The 21,876-nt window shown below is 44.0% G+C and overlaps 1 protein-coding gene across 3 annotated transcripts in view; it reads right to left on the bottom strand.

The window, feature by feature from the left end:
* AGO2 (argonaute RISC catalytic component 2) overlaps window positions 1–15,452 on the bottom strand; it is a 70,606-nt gene extending 55,154 nt beyond the window's left edge. Inside the window, exon 1 of one of the 3 annotated variants that reach the window (XM_075743239.1) lies at window positions 15,170–15,452. In XM_075743239.1, coding sequence (XP_075599354.1) covers window positions 15,170–15,200 — 31 coding nt within the window. In that variant the 5' untranslated portion in view covers window positions 15,201–15,452. Of the gene's footprint in view, window positions 1–14,755; window positions 14,773–15,169 lie in introns of those variants that run through there. The other 2 variants (XM_075743238.1, XM_075743240.1) reach the window with 2 other exon arrangements.
* Between the last annotated feature and the right edge of the window lie 6,424 nt (window positions 15,453–21,876).

The following is a 21,876-nucleotide window of genomic DNA, read 5'->3' as shown; positions in this document are numbered from 1 at the left end:
TGTAGTATGAAATTAAAAACCTTAACAAGGAGTCAAAGTGTCAGATAAACACCATTGCCTTCAAACTTGTAATCTCACTATGTTCAGTAGACCTATCCTAGACATGTTTTTATGGAATAATTGTCACTTACTGCGAAAGAATTCAAGCAACGTTAATTCTCAAGTCAATCCTTTCGTCTAGTGAAAGATGTCCCTGCCTATGGCAAGGGGGTTGGACTAGATGATCTTTAAAGGTCCCTTCCAACCCAAACCATTCTATGATTATTCTGTCTGGAATAAATAACCAGTTACAGATCTATAGCTCCCTTGGTTACCCTGGTTACTTTTTGACCCCTGTAAGATAGCGATATGATCTGTTCATACTGCCAGAAGTGATATGATCCACAGAGACCAGAATCACTCCCAGACATCAATGGTGCGAGTGGGTGTTGCAGGCAGAGATGAAAGGGAGAAACAGGACATCAATCCAGCTTCCTTTGTAAGTTATCACCACATTTCAATTACGAATACGTGAAAGACTACAAGAACAAAATGCCAGAGAACCAAAAGAGGAAGAGCTCAATCCTCCAGCAGAAAGCAGCAGGCAAGAAACAAAGAATGGTTTTTTCTAGCCCACAAGCTTCTTCTAGACAGTATCAACTAGCAAAAGATACCAAATGTTAGTACTTTCTTTCTCCTCCCACATTCTCCTTTCAGCCTGAACCTTCAGAGTTATCCTCCAAATTTTCAAATACCAACAAGCTGGTTCTCACCACTCTGCGGGCCATCTGCAAGCGGGGCGAGAGCAGAAGAGGTCTACCGGAGCACACAAGGAACATACAGAGCATAAAACATCTAGCCTTACTGTTAGTAAGCCAGGTGGCTTAACCGATCCCTCTATGCAAAACTGTACAAAGTATTACTGAAATACTTCTTAAGGGATGCAGAGAAATGTTTTTAATTACAAACTGCAATGTTGAATTAAGTCATCCAAACAGTGAGCTTCAAACAATGGAGGGGATTGCTTATGGCTTACCCACAAGTCAGCAACCCAGTTTAAAGTTAATTGTGAATTCAAACTACAAAATAACTCCATCTTCAGGCAAACCTCTACTCAACGAAGGGTGAAATGGAGAATATTCTTAGTGCTATTTATCACAGTTGACCGTAATCATTCATTCACTTTTCCATACCTTAGAAAATTATGCTGAACTAATTCCAGATGCCTTTTCTAACAATTTAAAATAAAAAATGTAATAGTATTTTCTGCATTTGTAAAGAGCAATGTCTCCGTTCAATACAATCTCTATTCTTTGCCACTCCCAAAGGCCTATGTAGTGAATACACACATCACCTACAAGAGTAACAGAAACACTCACTAGCATCTATTCCTCCCTTCATGCTGCTTCTTTCCTATAGAAGGCAAGACCGGAAAAATCTGTATTCTTCATCCTCTTACCCCCTGTCTGCTGAAATATTGCATTTAGGTTAGGAAAGAAACGTGGCTCCTCCTTCTGTATTAGCTGACTGCATAGGTATGTACGAAACAAACCACCCTCCCCCCCCCCTTTTTTTTTTTTTTTTACAGTCACTAGTAGGCTGGTAAAGTGCAACTTCTTTATCCATCAGTACTGACTCTTCCAATAATATTTACTTCAATGCACAGACTGAAGTCACCAAACTACTTGGTGTGAATAGCAAACAAGCACTTGCATTCAGTCCCGAGAGTGCACCAAGTCATTCCAGCTAGTGTCAGGTGCAGAACTGAGCTCAGCAAAGCGTACTCAGCTCCAAACCCCCTGCATTAAGTACCTCAACACCTTGTGCATACACAAATTGCCATCAAACAGCACCATCAGTACTGTACACCTCACTATGACACTCCATTACCTCTGTAACTCCAGACCTCAGTATGTGATAGATTTTTTCCCTCTTAGAAATACTAAGAACTGGTCTCTGTATTATAGCTCACAAACACACACTGGACAGATTAAATCACCTGAACCAGAGTCACAGTTCTCAGCATAATGGTGCTCCCCCAACCTTTCCACCAACACCTTTCCCTTCCTTCTTGCAGATCCCTTGTCATTACAACCCATACCTTTCTTCCAGCCTTCTATATTATTAGAGACATTAATGCCCACATGCACACAAGCTCCACTAAGCTAAATGAGCTCTAATGGCTTGGCCTTTCCTCTGTTGCTGCTGGCATGTCTTTCTAATGAGCTGTGCCTTACCCGCTGGAAGCCAGTGCCATAGAGGCCCCAAATCCCCTTCCCTCTGGTATTCACATTGTATACAATTTAATGAAACACAGAAATGATTCGTCCTCAGCTTATTAAAGACATAAACTAGGGTGACTGTGTTTTGTGCTGTACCTTTGCAAGCACATTCATACCCCCACAGACTTTGGCTAGCAGTATTTTTGTGTAAAATCTAAAAATAAAAATGTTAAGTTGTCTTCGTGCCTAAAATATTTTTTGATTTACAAAATTCAACTGTTGAGCTATAACTCAGAAGCAGCTGTGCTTTTACTGAAAAAAATCTTTCCCCATACCCACACTGGATTAATCTACAAAAACATGAACACTCTCATGGCTTAGTTTTAAAAATAGAAAATTCACAGTTAAGAGCTGAAGTTATGCTTTATTTTATCATTTTAGATAGCGAAAGCAGCTGTAGGAGCATCTTTAACATGCAAGAGATCCAACAGTATCTAATGCGGTTTCAAGAGATAGGGCTGTGGTTTTCAGCATCGCTAAGAAGGGGTAAAATGCAGGTTCGTAATAATGGAATAACTGAGATATGACGAGAGTGTAGGCTTTCAGCAGAACTCTCCTATTTTTTTTTTTTCCTATTACATCTTGGGTTTTGTTTTCCTCCACCTGCTTTTTGAAAGCAACTTCAGTTCTCGTATTAGTTGATACAAACCAAAACTCAGCTGTGGCACTGTGCTACCCCAGTCATGACAGCAACAACAGGGGAAGAGACTGCAGATAATGGCATCTTAGTATAGGGAGATCCAAATCCCCACAGATTTTTTTCCTCTGGAAATAATTAATTTTCTCTTACAGTGTCATCATCAAAACCTTACTCCATGTGGCACCTAGTCCTGTAAATTTCCATTTTTGGTCTGTATATTATTTTAATGATTCTGTGAATCATTTTAAAAAAAAAACAAAGACACATACAAGTTTCCTACAGAAAGGCTTATACCTCCACTGCAATTTTACAGTAAAAGGGATTTGCAAGTCAGAAACAATTAGAGAAAATACCACTACTGCATTCTAATCACATAACAAGACTGAAACAATAAAGCTTCACTTCCTTGCCCTGGTGGGAAGTTTCCTCCTTCTGAATGAAGCTCTCACTTTTTAAACAACACACCCTTATGCAAATATTCCATATCCATACGAATTATTCCTAAGCATTCCCTCATTAAACACTGAAGCTCTTCCCAAAGAGAAACATACTGGTTCACCACGACATTCATTCTTCTGTATTGTACTTTCTATCTGAACTGGGGTTTCTTCTTTTTGTTTTGTTTGTGGTTTGAAAGGTTGGTGGTTTTTCGGGTTTTCTTTTTAAACCTATGTCTCATTAGCTTTCTAACAGAAATCTTCAAGTCAGAAAAGCTGACGTTGACAAGTACTATTGTTTGAGAAACCTTACATTTCACCAGCTTTCACCCCTGCTCTCTTGAAGTCCTCAGATTTGTCCTCCAACGTGGGAGCAAATCAAGATTTCAGAATCGATGGAGGAGTATGATGGGGCAAAAGAGCATAACCAGAGGGACTGACTAAAAAAACCACCCCCAAAACCCCCCAAAAACCCATTAAACACACAAAACCCCAAAAAACCCACAAAACACAACCCAAAACAGTAGAAAGGGAACATTCACTGCAAACCACAACTTGTATCAAAGGACAATAAACTAGGTTCACATTATTAAAAGCAAAGTCAAGAACACAGCGAGATTTAGATAGGAATTTACCCCGCATATGAATAGACGTCTGTCCTTTAACAGTAAACACTTGCTAAACAAGTTTCAGAAGGTATATAACAAGGCTCCAGTAATAATTATGTTTTAAAGCCTTATGCATCTACATGACAAGTTTAACTTCAAACAACTTTTAGATTGATCTAGCTAAGCCAGTGAAACCTCCCCTCTTGAGAATTCTTCTGAAATTGGCTTATTTAAAATAAATCAAAATTAGCACATCCACACACTTCCTACTACTAAATTAAAATTTAAATTTCGTTATTTTCTCACATTAATAAGCTCTAACATAAATTTCATGACCAAACTAAGAATACAAAAAAAACCCCCACCATTAAGACAAAAAGTTCTAAAGCTCCAATTTGTGACATCAGCAGCTCAAACAGAGCCACCCACAGTATCGAACACTGCCTCTCAAGTCAGCTCCTCCCCCGGCCAGAGAAGAGTTACAATTTTTTTTTTTTTCCTAGACTACATATTAAATCATCAGCTTGACTCCCCATATGCCAGTCTGCACTGTAAAACCAACATAGTTTCAAAAGTGTATTCTCAAGCTCCCCAAGGTGACATGCTGAGATCAGTTTATTCCTCAAAAGACCGAGGACTTAAATTTTTGCTCTGCAGCCCCCTTGAGTCACACCCCAACACAGTTTTCAGGTGACATAACGAGACATACAATTCATACACTGTTTAAACACACAGTCTTCATACTTACACATATTTTATGGAATTATATGTAATGTGATTTAATTCTTCACACGGGTGAAGAGTTCACATTAAGCATATTCTCCATGTTCTGATTATAAAGCAACTTGTACAAGGGAATGCAATCAGGTTGTTGCCAGAAGAGTTGTTAGGAAAGGCGTGTGGAACCCAAAACAGTGCAGCTGTATGTAGTTATTCTGTATCTCTGAAAAGTAAAGTATTCTTCTCAATACACTTCTCAACCATAGACACTTTCACAACTGCAGAGCTATCATGGCATATATTAACGCTGACACCCAGGCCTTAACAACTTCACTTCAGGCCGTAATAATCTCACAACTTAAGCTGGTATAAGACAGAACTAGCACTGAAAGAGAAATCCTGCTTTCACACAGCTGTTCAGCCTGCCCCATGGTCCCAAAACACACGTTATCATGAGTATTCCTGCAGAGAAGCAAACCAGCTAAAACTAACTAGGAGGGGGCATGAAGGCAAGGAATGAAAGGGATTTGTTGGGATCGGTCTGCCCAACAGCGCACAAGGAAACCTCCCACACTAACGCCTGCAGGACCATTTCTTTCTGCAGCAGGGCTAAATTAGGCTAGTTTAAAATGAATGTAAAACTACAGGCTGACACATGGACAGTTTTTAAAACTACTTTTAGCAATCAACAGTTTTATTTTTCAGTTGCCTGTTTAATGAAGATTGAATGGAGACTAAAACCTACAACAAAGACAGAACACAATGAGCAGCACTGGCAAAAAAATAGAAGAGGACAAAAAAATTACAACAGGAGAGAATGAACTACTCTCACCACATCTGTGATTACAAAAATAAATAAATATGTGTTTCACAACCTAAATACAAACAAGATTTGGCAGCACTGTGGACAGCTCAATGAGAACCAAATTCAAAAGACAACACTGATGGCAGGGAGAAAGAAAAAAACATCAAAGCAAGCTTTGGACTAACTCGATTATGTCATTATCAACAGTAGCTTCCTATCTAAATCAGTGGTTTGCTCCTACATTGGATGTGTCCAGTTTTGTGAAGTCACACAGTTTAAAAAAAAAAACAAACCCAAAACTTTTCTTTCTAGAAAGCCTAGTCACCAGGTACCACAGGGCTTCACAGCTGCAGCAAGGCTATAAAGATATTTTAGGAGAAATATTTTTCCTTAATACAAAATGCAAAGAGAGACTACACAACCAGATGAAGTAACACTCATAGAAAAACTTTTTATTTAAAAGCATTAGGATTCCTCTGAAAAGAGAATAGTAAAAGCGAAGCAAATTAAAAAGAATTTAAAATGAATTGCACTAACACATGGTGCTCAGTAAAGACGCTGAAAGACAGCACCTATAAAAAGTCATGAGGATATAAAAATATGGACATCATCTCAGTCTGAGTATTAACAAAAACACTTCCTGGGCAGTATTAAAAAGTCTCTTTGAAGCACTACTTAGAAATGCCTACAAAAGAGAACTGTGTACTAGCAAATTACAACTCTGGTGTAAGACATGAGATACACTACGCAAGTCCAGTCTATCTGGGGATGATGCTGTTCAGGTCTGTCTTTTAATTTTCCAGATTTTGATAGTGTAAAACAGATCATAAAATCATACTATGGTTTGGCTTGGAAGGGACTTCAAAGATCATCTAGTTCCAACCCCCTGCCATGGGCAGGGACACCCTCCACTAGACCACGTTGCCCAAAGCCCCATCCAACCTGGCCTGGAACACTTCGAGGGATGGGGCATCTACAACCTCTCTGGGCAACCTGTTCCAGTGCCTCACCACCCTCACAGTGAGGGATTTTTTTCTTAATATCTAATCGAAATCTACCCTCTTTCAGCTTAAGGCCATTGCCCCTTGTCCTATCACTCCATGCCCTTTTAAACAGTCCCTCTCCAGATTTCTTGTAGGACCCCTTCAGGTACTGAAAGGCTGCTATAAGGTCTCCCCGGAGCCTTCTCTTCTCCAGGCTGAACAAACCCAACTCTCTCAGCCTGTCTGCATACGGGAGATGCTCCAGCCCTCTGATCAGCTTCATGGCCTCCACTGGACTCACTCCAACATCTCCATATCCTTCTTATGTTGGACACCCCAGAACTGGACGCAGTACTGAAGGTAGGGTCTCATGAGAGCGGAGTAGAGGGGCAGGATCACCTCCCTCAACCTGCCGGTCATGCCTCTTTTGATGCGGCCCAGGACACAGTTGGCTTTCTGGGCTGCAAGTGCTCATGTCGAGCTTCTCATCATCCAACACCCCCAAGTCCTTCCCCTCAGGGCTGCTCTCAACCCATTCCCCACCCAACCTGTAGTTGTGCTTGCGACTGCCCGGACTCATGTGCAGGATCTTGCACTTGGCTTTGTTGATCTTCATGCAGTATACACAGGCCCACCTCTCCAGCCTGTCAAGATCCCTCTGGATGGCATCCCTTCCCTCCAGCGTGTCGACCACACCACACAGCTTGGTGTGTCATCAGCAAACTTGCTGAGGATGCACTCGATCCCACTGTCCATGTCGCCGACAAAGATGTTAAACACTGCCGGTCCCAGTACTGACCCCTGATGAACACCACTTGTCAATGAGGTCCACTTGTGGACACTGAGCTGTTGACCACGACTCTTTGAGTGCGACCATTCAGCCAATTCCTCACCCACCAAGTGGTCCATTGTGTTGGGTTTGCGTGGCAAGGTTTTGGTAGCGGGTGGGCGCTATAGGGGTGGCTCCTGTGAGGAGCTTCTAGAAGCTTCCACTGTGTCTGACAGAGCCAATGCCAGCCAGCTCCAAGATGGGCCCGCCGCTGGCCAAGGCCAAGCCAATCAGCGCCTCTGCAATAACATATTTAAGAAGGGGAAAAAAAAACAGTTGGGGGAAGTTTTTGCAGCCGGAGAGAGAAGTGCGAAGATGTAACATCAAGGTCAGTGCAGGAAGAGGGGGGAGGAGGTGCTCCAGGCACCAGAGCAAAGATCTCCCGGCAGCCCGTGGTGAAAACCATGGGGAAGCAGGCTGTTCCCCTGCAGCCCGTGGAGGAAGGATGAGGGGGTGTAGAGATTCCACCTGCAGCCCGTGGAGGACCCCACGCCGGAGCAGGTGGATACACCTGAAGGGGGCTGTGGCCCATGGGAAGCCCAGGCTGAAGCAAGTCCCTGGCCAGACCGGTAGACCCGTGGAGAGGGGAGGCCACGCCAGGGCAGGTTTGCTGGCAGGACTTGTGACCCCGTGGGGGACCCACGCTGGAACAGTTTTTCTTCTCCTGAAGGTCTGCACCCCGTGGGAGAGACCACGCCGAAGCAGTTCGGGAAGGACTGTAGCCTGTGGGAGAGACTCCATGTTGGAGCAGGGGAACGATGAGAGGAGTCCTCCCCCTGAGGACAAAGAAGCGGCAGAAAAAAAGCACGCTGCACTGACCGCAACCCCCACTCCCCGTCCCCCTGTGCCACTGAGGGGGGCGGAGGCTGAAGCCGGGAGTGAAGTTGAGCCCGGGAAGATGGGAGGGGTGGGGGGAGGTCTTTTAAGACTTGATGTTATTTTCTCATTGCTCTATTCTGTTTTGTTTAGTAATAAATTAGATGAATCTCTTTTTCTAAGTTCAGTCTGTTTTGCTCGCGACGATAACTAGTGAGTGATCTCTCCCTGTCCTTATCTCGACCCAAGCCTTTTGTTATACTTCTCCTCCCCATCATGCTGGGGGAGGAGTGAGCGAGCGGCCGCGTGGTACCTTGCTGCTGGCTGGGCCTAAACCAGGACATCCATCCATCGAATCCATGTCTCTCCATTTTAGAGACAAGGATGTCACAGAGGACAGTGTCAAATGCTTTGCTGAAGTCCAGGTAGATGACCTCACTTGCTCTTCCCTTATCCACCAATGCTGTAACCCCATCACAGAAGGCCACCAAAATTGTCAGGCATGGTTTGCCCTTAGTGAAGCCGTGTTGGCTGTCACCAATCACCTCCTTATTTTCCATGTGCCTGAGCACAGTCTCCAGGAGGGTCTGCTCCATCATCTTGCCAGGCACGTAGGTGAGACTGACCGGCCTGTAGTTCCCTGGGTCTTCCTTTTCTCCTTTCTTAAAAATGGGGGTTATGTTTCTCCTTTTCCAGTCGGTGGGAACTTCACCAGTCTGCCACGACTTCTCAAACACGATGGAGAGTGACTTAGCAACTTAATCTGCCAATTCCCTCAGGGCCTGCAAATGCATCTCATCAGGTCCCATGGACTTGTCCACCTTCAGGTTCCATAGATCATCTCGAACCCGATCTTCTCCTACAGTGGGCAGTTCCTCTTTCTCCCAGTCCCTGCCTTTGCCTTCTGAGGCTTGGGCAGTGTGGCTAGAGCCCTTACTGGTGAAGACTGAGGCAAAAAAGTCATTGAGTATCTCAGCCTTCTCCATATCCCAGGTAACCAGGTCTCCCATTTCATTCCAGAAGAGGCCTTCCTTTTATTGCTGACATACCTATAGAAGCTTTTCTTGTTACCCTTGATGTCCCCGGCCACATTTAATTCTAGCAGGGCTTTTGCTTTCTTAACCTGATCCCTGGCTGCTTGGACAATTTCTCTGTATTCCTCCCACGCTACCTGCCCTTGCTCCCACCCTCTGTAGGCTTTTTGTCTTTGAGTTTGTGCAGGAGCTCCTTGTCATCCATGCAGGCCTCTTGGTGTTTCTGCCTGACTACTTCTTGGTTGGGATGCATCGCTCCTGAGCTGGGAGAAGGTGATCCTCGAATCCTAACCAGCTGTCTTGGGCCCCTCTTCCCTGCAGGGCTTTGTCCCATGGTACTCTACCAAGCAGGTATCTGGAGAGGCCAAAGTCTACTCTCCCGAAGTCCAGGGTAGTGAGCTTGCTGTGTGGCCTCCTCACTGCCCTAAGGATGTTGAAATGTTTAAGTTCAACTTTGGGTATTAGATAAACAGGAAAACAAAAATCCCCTTGCACTGAATTGGGAAGTACAGCACTTCTCTAGCATAAGAGATACTTTACATTCTAGTGGGCTACTTTGTGTGTACATCAGAAAGGATGCATGACACTAAAGCAAATTAATTGGACAATGCCTGGAATAGATTCCTATCCACAGCCACTACTGTTAAAACTACGTAATATTTTCCACCAGCTATTTTTTTTCTAGCTCATAACTTAACAAAAATAAAATACACAAGGTTGACTTTTCTTAATTTTCAAATTTAGTAATATTTTCTCATACTCTATTAGAAATTCCATCACCAAAAAATATGATCAAGTATTCCACTAAAACTTGAAACAAGGGAGGCAATACACAACAAAATTTTGACAAATCTTACAAGTTTTGTAAAGCACCTGGTCTAGTGGAAGGTGTCCCTGCCCATGGCAGGGAGGCTGGAACTAGATGATCTTTAAGGTCCCTTCCAATCCAAACCATACTATGATTCTGTTGTTAGCACATGCATAGCTGACACGAACAGGACTTTCATCAGCCATGTAAAGTTCCTAATTACTGAGAACTGCGTACGTTTGCAAAGCTAATTTAGCAGTTAGAAGTTCACTGCATTTATCGACTTGATCCCTGTAATTTCTGGAAGGCCAAAAGTATTTAGAAGGGCTGTTTCCTGAAACGGAAACGTCTTTCCCTCCTATACCGTTCAAAGTGGGTAGAAGAACAGACCATCATATGATAATCTAAGAGATATTTTCTCTTATGGAATTAAAGCATTCAACTCCCTTTCCCACCCTTCTGTGAAACAGAGGAAGACTGGTGGTGACAGCAGTGCAGGACAGGGTATACAAATGGTGAAAGTGGTTCTTTCCTTGAAGTCAGGAAGGTCTGGCTGTTCCCCTGTATTCCTTCTATATACATTACAATATACCACTAAGTATGGATGAGCGCACAACAATTCTGCAAAAGCGAAAAATTTCAAGAGAAAGGAAAAACAAGTGCATAAAATTCCGTGTACCTGTATAGTCAAGTAAGAATATCATTGCTGAAAAAAAAAAAGTTTCACTTTTCATATAGCTAAGAGTATACTTCAGTTCACTAAGGAAAGGAGAAAGTTTGGTTCACACGTATGACAACATCAATTATCTTTTCATCAAATGACTCTCATCTTTAAGCCACCTTAAGACTACGCAGCTAGCCGAAGCAACATAACAATATGCAGTCTTTTTCTTCTTTAGGAAAATATATTGGCCATGACAGCAATACGCTTGAAGAAGTTACGCTGCGTTTTGTAGATTGCAACGTTGTCAAACGCAATTTAAATTTAAGGAAAAATTCTCAGGAAAAAAGGAAGAGAGCTGAAGCTCTACATTAAGTTCTCATTTCCTCTTCTACGTACGACAGCTTACAATGAATTTCAATATAATATGCTCTCTAAAATGTAGCCAAAGAAACTGGGCAACTCTGTGATACCAGCAGAGCTAGCACAGTAAGAGCAGATCCAGATCCATCCCCAAAAGATGACAAAAAGCCTTTCTAAGAAGAGGAGAGCAGACCCTTGACAGGAGGTACACGAGAGTTCCTGCTGCTGCTGGGGTGTGAGCTAAGAGGACGCTGGTGGAGTTAAATTTCATGTGATGCAGATTCTGCCATTTCCACAACCCCAAGTAAGGCATGAGCACATCCTTGCCTGCACCACATTTTAGGACTGAAGAGTCCTAAAGAGCATCAGCATCCAACCATTGCATATATTGAAGAAAATACAAGGTAGTTAAAAGAAGTATACGCACACTGAAAACAGCAAGGAAGACTTTAAAGTTTCAACAGTCTATTAACAATATTAAAGAGGTAACTTACAACTAAACAAGTGAGAAAATAACCTCAGTTTCACTAGTTTGATAGAAGGCTCGAAGTTGTTTCTTGGGCTAGGAAAAAAACCCATTATATTTTACATGCAAAGCCATAGCCCCCTTCACCAAGTCACTCTTTTTCAGACAACTGCTGCTTCAACAATAAATTAAGACCTTGAGTGGCAGGCAAAAATCAAATATCCTTTAAAGACTAAAAAGATAATCTAAAGCTTGTGAATTTAAAATTTATAAATAGATGAATACCAAACAGTATAGGTTACATAAGTTTACTCAAGTTTTAATCAATTCTTTACGCTGAATGACAGTATTATGTCACATTGACATTTTTCTGTCTTTCTAGAAAAAGATATACCAAAATGTAGCAGTATCAAACTTTTTTCTAAAAATAAATAAATAAATAAATATCTCTTGGATTTTTTTACTTTTCATGGTTTCCTGAAGGCCAAAAAAGTGTATTGGCACAGTATTTCAGCAAATTCAACACCAAGTCAAGAACTCAAACAGTATTTGGGAAAAAGGAACAGGGATGATAGATTTCCTAACCACGAAAACAGTGATTTCATGGTATCTCCCTCTTGTATAAAAAAACATCCTGCTCCTGATTTAACAGCATGTTTGAACAAAGTTTCCACATTCAGAAGCAATTTTTTGAAATTAGTCAGATACGGCCTCCTAACTTGCTTTATACTGTTTCCAGAAAAAGAATTAAGATTAAAATAGCAAACCCTGTGGCAAATTGAGCGATTACATTGGCAAGAGGCCAGCACCACAGGCACCCTCAGAAACGGGGTTGGCTGCAGTGCCCAGTTTGGCGACGGGAGCTGGAAGAGCAAAGTAGCTTGTACGCATCAGCAACATTCGGAAAAGCAAACAGCGGCAAGATCTAAGTTACAGGAGATATGAATGGAGCATTTAAGCAGTGTCAAGGATGTGCTGACAGACATGTAGAGGCTGGAGTTCTTGTGCATTCATGGCAGCTGCGGCTCAGTTAATGGTTGTAAACTACATTTCTTGCTCACTCCTCTGAACAGGATTTCAGCATACATTCATTTCATAGGTATCAGATTAACATATGGAAGGGGACTTTCACTGGCAGCTCAAAGGCCACACGTAGCCTTACAAGAGACAACTAAGCATCCTGCTCACAGTTCCCATTTCCAGACTGGTTCACAGTACAGCCGCACTCTCTTAAAAAACTTTAATGCCCTGCCTTATGCTTTGTTGTGGAGCAGGAAGCTGTTTGGACTGCTAGAAGCCACTGTGCTGCTAAGGCTTTCTGTGGATGATTTCACAGGAAGGAAACGGAGAGCCTCATGATGTGGAGAACAACTCACAGCTCATACCCCAGAACAGACATCGTCACTGCCCAGCTCTGTGCAGGCTAAAAGGGCTGAGCCACAGAGATAAACTAGGAAGTAAACAAGACAGAAGATGAGCTTCGCTGGAGGAAGCAGAATAGCAGGAGCCTGAGACACACACCAGTAACGTGTAGTAACCTAGTAAAAATACAGTGTTTGTTCTATCAAGAGCCTGGGATGAAGAGGGGGTTGTTCCAGTAAGGGGAAAATACCCTTAGACACTGAACGTGGTTGCTGAACATCAAGCACCAACGCTGGTGCCATGGAAGTAAGATCATTCCAAGTGAAACGGGGAGCGGCAGGATCAGAGAGAGAGCAAATAAAGGAAGATAAAGACTCCCACATGTAAAACTACTCTCAGCCCATACACTGGCAATATTTTAAAGTATTTAGCTCCTTATGTATAACTTTGTAAGAGATATATCAATTGGAGGTGAACATAAGAGCACAATTTGAGCACCACGAACACCTGTAAACTCAAAGTATACCTGCACCTGAGCAACAGAACCTGACACTACAAGCCATCAAATGATTAAATCAATAGTTATACAGAGTTACTAGTATTGAAATGTGCAAGTGATGTTATACATGAAACCAAAATCTTGAACATCAGTCTGAATACACATAGCTGCAGACACCTGTCTTCCTGGTGTGTCTAGTAAAAGCCTTTGTGCACTGCAGAAAGAAAAGCAAGATGTAAAAACAGAGGGGCTTGTACTTGAAGAGGGAAACAATCACCCAGATTGTCTTTCTTGATTCTTGTCCCTTCAAGAGAATCAAATCAGAGAAGAAAAAAAAAAAGCAGCCAGAACCTAACTGTGGATCCTAAGATATGAATGCTCTACAGTAGAAGCATTCATAAGAGAAGCAGTAAAAGACATCTCAGTTACAGGTCCTATATTTCACTACACTATTCTTTGCTAGATTATCTCTCTTAAGGGAAAATATTTTACGCAAAACTGTTGAGAAGAGTAATATAAAATAAAGTTCCACTTATTATGAAACTTTTCTGTAAGGAAACTAGGTACCCGTCACCCAAATATCATAGTTTCTAGATTAGAAAAGAGTCCTCACCACAGAAACACCCTAACACTAAAAAGAAACAACACTGTCCCATATTAACCGCACAAACTCCCACAGTATTAACCTATCTTTCCCCTAAATAATATTAAACGTCCCTGAGTGAGTCGGTAACATTTCTTCTCTCCACATTCATCTTACCCTTGCTCCCTGATTTCATTACACGTCAGAGCCTGAAGACATCTAACGAATCTGACAACTTTTTCCAGCCCTACCCAACATCTGGATACGGTTTACCTACATCTAAACAACACAAACTAGAGCAGTACAGTCGTTGACAAACACGTTGTTAGCGAAACACGACCACAGAGGCCTGAACTTCTGTGCACGGCGAGACGGGTATCCCAGGCGAGCCCAGGAGCACGCAGCCGCTACGAGGATCTGGGAGGGAGGAAATGGAGACCCCAGTCCATACCGTACTGCCAGCAGGAGGCCGAGTTGGCAGTAACAGCCAAGCGTTGGCCTGGGGAAGGCAGCACGTAGCGCACAGCCGAGGGGACACCCCGGGGACGGAGCTGTAGCGGGCCGGGGAAGGGAACGGGGGGTGCGAAGGGGGATCTCTGCCGTCTCCCACCGCCCCAGCAGCCACCGCAGCGGCTACCAGAGCCCCCCCAGGGGGACCTCTCGCCCGGAGAGGGGAGCAGCTCCCCTCGCCTCGCCCCCCTCCGCCCGCCCCTCCTTCCTCACCGCCTCAGGGCTCACCTTCCCCCCCCCCCCGCCCCGGCTCCCCCTTTTCAGGCCGGGGCCAGGGCCGGCCTCCCGCGGCGGCAGAGGGAGGGGAAAGGAGGGCAGGGGAAGGCGACCCTCCCCTGAAAGGGGCCTCCGGACACGCAGGATCGCTCACCGCCCTCCCCGAGGTGGCGGCAGCGGCCTGACCCCTCCTTCCCCTGCGAGGGCGGCCGGCCGCGGCCTCGGCGGCTCTAGCCAGGCCCGAGAGCGGGGGGGGGGGGGGGGGCTCCCGCAGGGTCCCCCCACACACCCCCTCACAACGCCCCTCCGCCGGCCGTTAGCGCCTCGCGCCCCGCGTCTCGCGGCGCTGGGCGGGGGGGGACAACACACACGACAGAGTTGCCTCAGAGGGGGCTCGCGCCGCCTCCCCCGCTGACAGACCGCCTCGTGCGCCAACGGTCACCCCCCTCACACACACACACACAGAGCGCCGAGCTCAAACCCCGCCGCCCCGAGAGAGAAAGAGAAAGTCGTTCCGGCGGCTCGGGGGAGGCCCGGAGGAGGGAAACAAAACCGGCCGAAGCCTCACCGGGTCCGGCGGAGGTGGCTCCCGGGTACATGTCTCCGTGTGCGGCGGAGGCGGCGCCTCTCTCCAGGTCCCTACCGCGGCAGCAGCTCGAGGGGAGGGAAAGGGGGGAAGAGAGTGAGCCCGAGCCCCGGCTACGCTCTCAGGGGGAGGGGGAGGAGAAGGAGGAAGGGGAGGGGAGGGGGGAGGAAAAGAAAAGGGGAAAGAAAAAAAAAGAAAAGAAAAGAGGGAGGAGGGCCGGGCTGACGCCGGGAAACCAGGTTACTCGGCGGCACTGAGGAGCGGGGAGGTGGGTGGGGACAAGGGAGGAGCCGCGGGGTCACGGGGAAGGAGCGCTCCGCCCCGCTGCCGGCTCCTCCGCCCTCCCGCCCGCGGCCCCCGCGGCGGGCGGGAAGCAGGGCTGCTGGCCCGCCTGAGGGGCCCAGCTCCCCGCAGCCCAGCAGCGCGGTGGGCCCGGGCCGAGCAGCGCGCCCGCCGCCTCCGGTCCGCCAATTGGAGCTGACCACCTTTCCGCCGCCTATTTCTCCTCCCCCGCACGAATTTCATCAGCTGGATCCAAACGGCTCTTCCCCAGCCCTGCCGTCAGTACCCACACACGTTGTGCTTTGCTTGCCTTACAGCCTGCCGATGTGGCTAACCAGACAACCATTTGTAGCAGGAGCCTTTCTAGGCCCTGCAGTCACCCACCAAGATGAACCGTGGTTCGTTTTTACCAAGCCTCTGCCTTAGGCAAGTGCAACATCAACCAAAGTGTATTGTGCAGCCAGGACTGCTAGAGACTTGTTTGGTCCTTCAGTAAGGCCTTGGAAAATACTAAATGTGTCTATAGCTCTCCGCTACGTCTCCTTCAAGGCAGTCTGTCCAGTTATGCATGTTTAAAAGGGATGTTGGAATGACACAAATATTACATGCACTGTTTGATCTTGAATGCCCAGTTTACTTGAAAATTGGATTTGATTGTTTCACTTCTTTTATTCCTCCCCAATGCCCTATGAGACAAAGGCAACGCTGCTGTGAAAACCTCAGATCCGTCACCTCGTGGATCTCACACCTCCATACCACATCCACCTTTTGTTGTACCTACGAAACCCAGCTGTGGTATGGTACCTCAGTGTTTTGTACAAGCAGATAATCTCTGGCTGTACGTATGTAAAGTTTAGTACAGGGGAATACCAACTAGCAATAATGTGAAAGAGGCATAGTATTGGTTAGTGTGATACACTGAGACCTAGCAGATCATAGCAACTATGATCCATGCTTTCATTCAGCTGCTGCATTTTGATGTTGAAGCCTTTAAAAAAAATGCAGTTCTTATCTGCCGCAGATCAAAATGTTTTGACATGGTTATGATTTAGCAGCAATTCAAAATTTATTTATAGTATAAGGTAAATCAAAGCTTGAATTTTAGCAGCACTCAGTGATTGACTAAAGTTTTACAAGTAATTCAGTAAAATATATTATGATCAAAACAGCGACTTAATTACAGATTCAGAGATGACAAGAGGAGGTCAGGAGGTGATTGATTGTCATTAGCATTCCCAAGCATCAGGGGATACAAGAGCCAGGCATGTTAAGGGGGTGCCTCAACGCTCTAGTCTGCTGCCTTTTGCAACCACACCCAACTCATCCTAGGTTGGCATGTGGCCCTGGAAAAGCGGGGCGAAATCACACCAAGTACCAAGCGGCTCAAGGGTGGGGGAGGTTGCACCACCACATCATCCCAGAACAGTCAAGCCCCTTCAAAGTCAACTGAATTCCTTCAGTAAATATTATCTGCCAGAGGACAAGGCAAACATACTGCTTGTATGGTTCATTAAACCAATTAATATTCTCTATCAGTTCGTATTTGAAGTGATATAAAAGCATCTCACTGTTCCAAAGTTACATCAACTATATGTTTATTCTTCCCTTTGGGTCATACTTGTAGATATTCAAGGGTTGCTATTAACAGCTCAGCTTTCATGTCAAGTGTACTGTTCCTGAAACCATTGTCACCACTAGAGTTTCCACTGGAGTGATTTTGGATTTGTCTGCATTCCACGCTCCTCCAGTTGCTGGAAAGTAAAGATTTACCAGTAACTATAAACAAATAAAGGACAAAAACATGGGTCAAATTCTAGAGGAAAGCCAAGTAACTAGCAAAATTGTAAAGATAAACTTCAAAGACAGACTTGCTAGCAAAGCTGGCAAAGGGATTGCTGTTTTCCCCTCTGTGAGGAGTTGGGTAACATTTTTGACCAACCACCAATACTTTCTGGTTTATGCTATATAATCTTACTAGAGGCTGAAAACAGGGGAGGGGGGGATCCCCAAAACTAAGAGTCAGAAGAGAGTTATCTGAGGCAAATTTGGCCTTTCTGCTATATTAGATATCACTAAATGCTGTGGTGACGGGGGAAACCATGCAATCCCTGTATCGACATCTACTTTTTTGGCTACTGTACTTAAATCAATTGTTACAGGAGTAGCTGCTGTCTATGCAATCACACACCATTCATGGTGTCATGCGCACACACACACGCACACTTATTCTTGGGTGTGCTTCCTCCTTCTTCAGGCTTGACCCTAGGTTTCCCGCAGCAGAGTCAGGCATCAAATTTTATAAAATAATTAACTTAATTGAAAGGTGCAGCAGCAGGATCAGCCTGGGCTGGGTGCCTCCAAAGAGGGGGACCCAGAACAAAGAAATCCCAGGGCAATTACACCCTTGGGTACCATACACCCACCTCTCACGCACCCTTCACACACTGCCCACACGTCCTTTAATCCAATGGTGATTTTTTGGTCTAGGGTCTTCTAATATCTAATTGGATTCTTCTTTTGTGTCCAGGCAGGCAGGCTCTTATCTTGTTGACTTGCAGTTTCTGCAGTTTTCCCCGAAGGTTGGAGCCTCCTTATCTTCAGGTTTACACTCCTTGTACACCTGCCCTTGCTGGTGGAACATAGAGAACTGAAGAGTCCCAGACTGGGAAAAACACTACTGAGACATTAGTGTGATATCAAAATACTTTCCCATACTAAAAGACTAAACACAGCACTGTACTAGCTGTTTGGAAAATTACTAGGAAAATTACTGAGAAAAATACCTCTACGCGGCCTAAGGCTTCAGCAAATCTAGCCACTCTTGCTAAGTAAAGCTAAGCAAACAGCACAAATCACACTCTATTATATTCCTAAGTAATTTATTCTAATTAAAACCTACTTATCTACATTAAACAACTAATATCCCTCAGCATCAATCTCCTCAATCTGATTTGGAAGATAACTCCCTCTAATATTACGCATACTACTGTGCCCATTAGACCTTCTGCATTTAAATACAACAGAGCATAAAAATACACTGATATGTTTCTAGAAAAGTCCACTTGACTAATTTGGTCACCCTGACTAGCAGCACTAAAGCTAACATCAATCAGATCATGATCACGGACATGTGGAATGAGCTCAATGCAGACTTCCAGGAAAATGGCCATCTCTGTCCTATAGATAGACAAAATCCAAATTGACTGACTGTTGGACACATAAACACAGATAATTCGCTTTCTACATCATTCTGCTTGTGAAATCCTGACCTGGAAGCAACAGTCAGTGAAGCTTACATGCTGAAGGGCTGTACCCCCATGGAACTTCATCTGATACCTCACACAGTTGCAAAAGAAAAAAAAAAAAGTAGATTATGTTACTCTGCTAGCAATTTGCAAAAACAAGCTAACAAGCAACAAAAGATAGGTGAAATATAAGCTGAGGTTTCATAAAACACTAAATGCATATCCCGTACTTCTCTCAGGTTCCACCAGATACTCTGCAATTTATTTCAGAAATTCCCTGGAAAATAGAGAGCACGAAAGCAGCAATTAATACCTGGAACATCCTAGAGTGCAGTATACTTGTATTGATTTAAAGCTGATTTTTGTGGATTTAGCACTTCATAAGCAAAAGGGCTTATCGCTGTGTATACATGACTGTAGACTTGCACAATCGGTTAAATAATAAATTAGTTAAATAGTTTTATTTAAGCACTGTTTCCTCATGTAAAAGTCCTGTTGTTCCTGCGGGCTGTTTTCATGCTACTGCACATTCCCAGCAGCATTTCTGTGTTACTGAGGAAAGGAGAGTTACAGCTCGCTTCTACCTCTGTTCTTAAAGGAACAGGATGCACATTCATTTTGGGGCATGTCACTTGCTTTATTTCTAATGCTTTCTGTCACTGACAATTCATGTTTTGGAGCACAGTGAAACCTAATTATGTCTTACCAGGCAATCTCACCCAGAAAAGACCTCAGTTTTGGAAAAGCTTTGGTTTGAAAAAGTGGTTTGAAAGCTCTATAAAAGCATTCTCTTATACATGCTCTTTATATTAAAAGTTATACAGTAGTATAATAACAACTGCTTAAACACCTAAAATAAGATTTCATTAAAGAAAAAACCTGAGTGACTGTTGGACACAATACCTATCATAACTGCTGGATTTCAAGCTGAGGTTTCCCAGAACTGATATCTCTGAAAGAACAAATTATTAGTTTGGGAAAACTGAGCATGTTCTCATCATTTTGGAAGCAAAGACGGTATTTAGGAACAGCTTTTAAAAATCATTTATATCAGCAGTGGCAATCAGGGGTAAATATTTTATAAACAAATAGGCTAGTGACAAACAATATGGCTTTTGTTTTGATGAGAAAACATACATTGATCTCACTAGGTAACAACCCTTCCCTTTTTAAACTAAATTAATTAAAAACCCCATAGTTTATAAATGTCTTTTAGTCATTGATAACAATGATACAGCAGCAAAAAATTTTACTCAGAGCAGAAAGATGTAAATTTTATTCTTGACTCTGAGGGGATTTAAGCTTACATTTTCCAGCTCTCAACTGGCCTAACTTTTAAGATGATATCCCAGAGTGTATGCATTAGACTTCTCACATGTTCTGTGTTCTGCTTTGCATAAGACTACAAAATCAGAACAAAAGTGAAGAAGACCATGACTCTGTGATCTAATGTGTTCACATGGTTACAAAGACTTTGAGGGTTCTGGTCCTCTCCTCAGGGACTGTTTATTATTTTACAATTACTGATTTAATCACAATTAATCCATGGTAGAGGGACCAAAACCTGATATTTTTTTGTCTTTCTACAACCAGATGACTGTCCTAATTACTAAGCTACAAAGTCACATTTGATTTTTTTTGCCAAATGAATTGCAATACTTATTTATAAAAAAACCCCATTTTTTTATAATTTATTATTATTAGATTACTAACTTCAGTTCACTCAAGAAAGACAACTTTTCTAGGTGATCAGGGCCAACACCACAACAATTAAACACTATGAAAAAGATGCAGCACCACCTATTGGGGATATGTTAGGTATGCTGATTATTACAGTTTTAAGTAGTTACAGAGTTTTGTTCTTTGTTGTAATAACCTAGTTATAAGGAAACGAAAACAAAAATCCAGCTAGGGAGAAAAGTAGTTTCCAAAAAGAAGATAAGGGAAGCAAATACTGTACCTCAGACTGTTCATGAGCAAAATTGGCGAAAACAACTTAAAGGTCTACAGCTCTTTTGTCAAATTAAAAAAAAAAAAACACCCAACAACAAAACCACCAGATTCAGTATGGCACAGTAGACACAACTGCAAAGAAGAGAGGAAAACAGTTGCAGAAGGGGATGACTGTCTTGCTTAACAGCACGTAAACACTGACTCAAACAAAATCAGGGCAACCTGATTATCTACGAACACCCTCCTTTCCTTGGGAGTCAGAAAGACTTTAACCCATTGCCTTTGGGTGAAGGTGCTGGCATGAATCATAGACTCATTTAGGCTGGAAAAGACCTTTAAGATCATCAAGTCCAACCATTAACCTAGCACTGCCAAGTCCACCGCTAAACCATGTCCCCAAGCACCACATCTCTGTATGTTTTAAATACTTCCAGGGATGGTGACTCAACCATTTCCTTGGGCAGCCTCTTCCAATGTTTAACCACCCTTTCAGTGAAGAAATTTTTCCTAGTAGCCAATCTAAACCTCCCCTGGTGCAACCTGAGGCCACTTCCTCTTGTCCTGTCACTTGTTACTTGGGAGAAGAGACCAACCCCCACCTGGCTACAACCTCCTTTCAGGTAGTTATAGACAGCGATCAGGTCTCCCCTTCAGTCTCCTTTTCTCCAGTTCCCGCAGCTGCTCCTCATCAGACTTGTGCTCCAGATCCTTCACCAGCTTCGTTGCCCTTCTTTGGACACGCTCCAGCACCTCAATGTCTTTCTTGTAGTGAGGGGCCCAGAACTGAACACAGTGCTCGAGGTGCAGCCTCACCAGTGCCAAGTACAGGGGGACGATCACTGCCCTGGTCCTGCTGGCCACACGATTTCTGATACAAGTCAGGATGCTGTTGGCCTTCTTGGCCACCTGGGCACACTGCTGGCTCATATTCAGCTGTCTGCAGACCAACACCCCCAGGTTCTTTTCCACCAGGCAGCTTTCCAGTCACTCCTCCCCAAGCCTGCAGTGTTGCATGGAATTGTTGTGACCCAAATGCAGGACCTGACACTGAGCCTTGTTGAATCTCATACAGTTGGTCTAGGCCCATCGATCCAGCCTGTCCAGATCCCTCTGTAGAGCCTTCCTACCCTGTTGATGATGATCAACAACCTGAAGTTCATTAGTGTGGCTAATTGCTAAAACCAGGAGATAGAGGATTGTATGGCCAAA

This window comes from Balearica regulorum, chromosome 2, assembly GCF_011004875.1.
Source record: "Balearica regulorum gibbericeps isolate bBalReg1 chromosome 2, bBalReg1.pri, whole genome shotgun sequence".
NCBI lineage: Eukaryota > Metazoa > Chordata > Aves > Gruiformes > Gruidae > Balearica > Balearica regulorum.
Note: the sequence above shows the minus strand (reverse complement) of the source record. Positions and strands in the feature narration are given on the sequence as shown.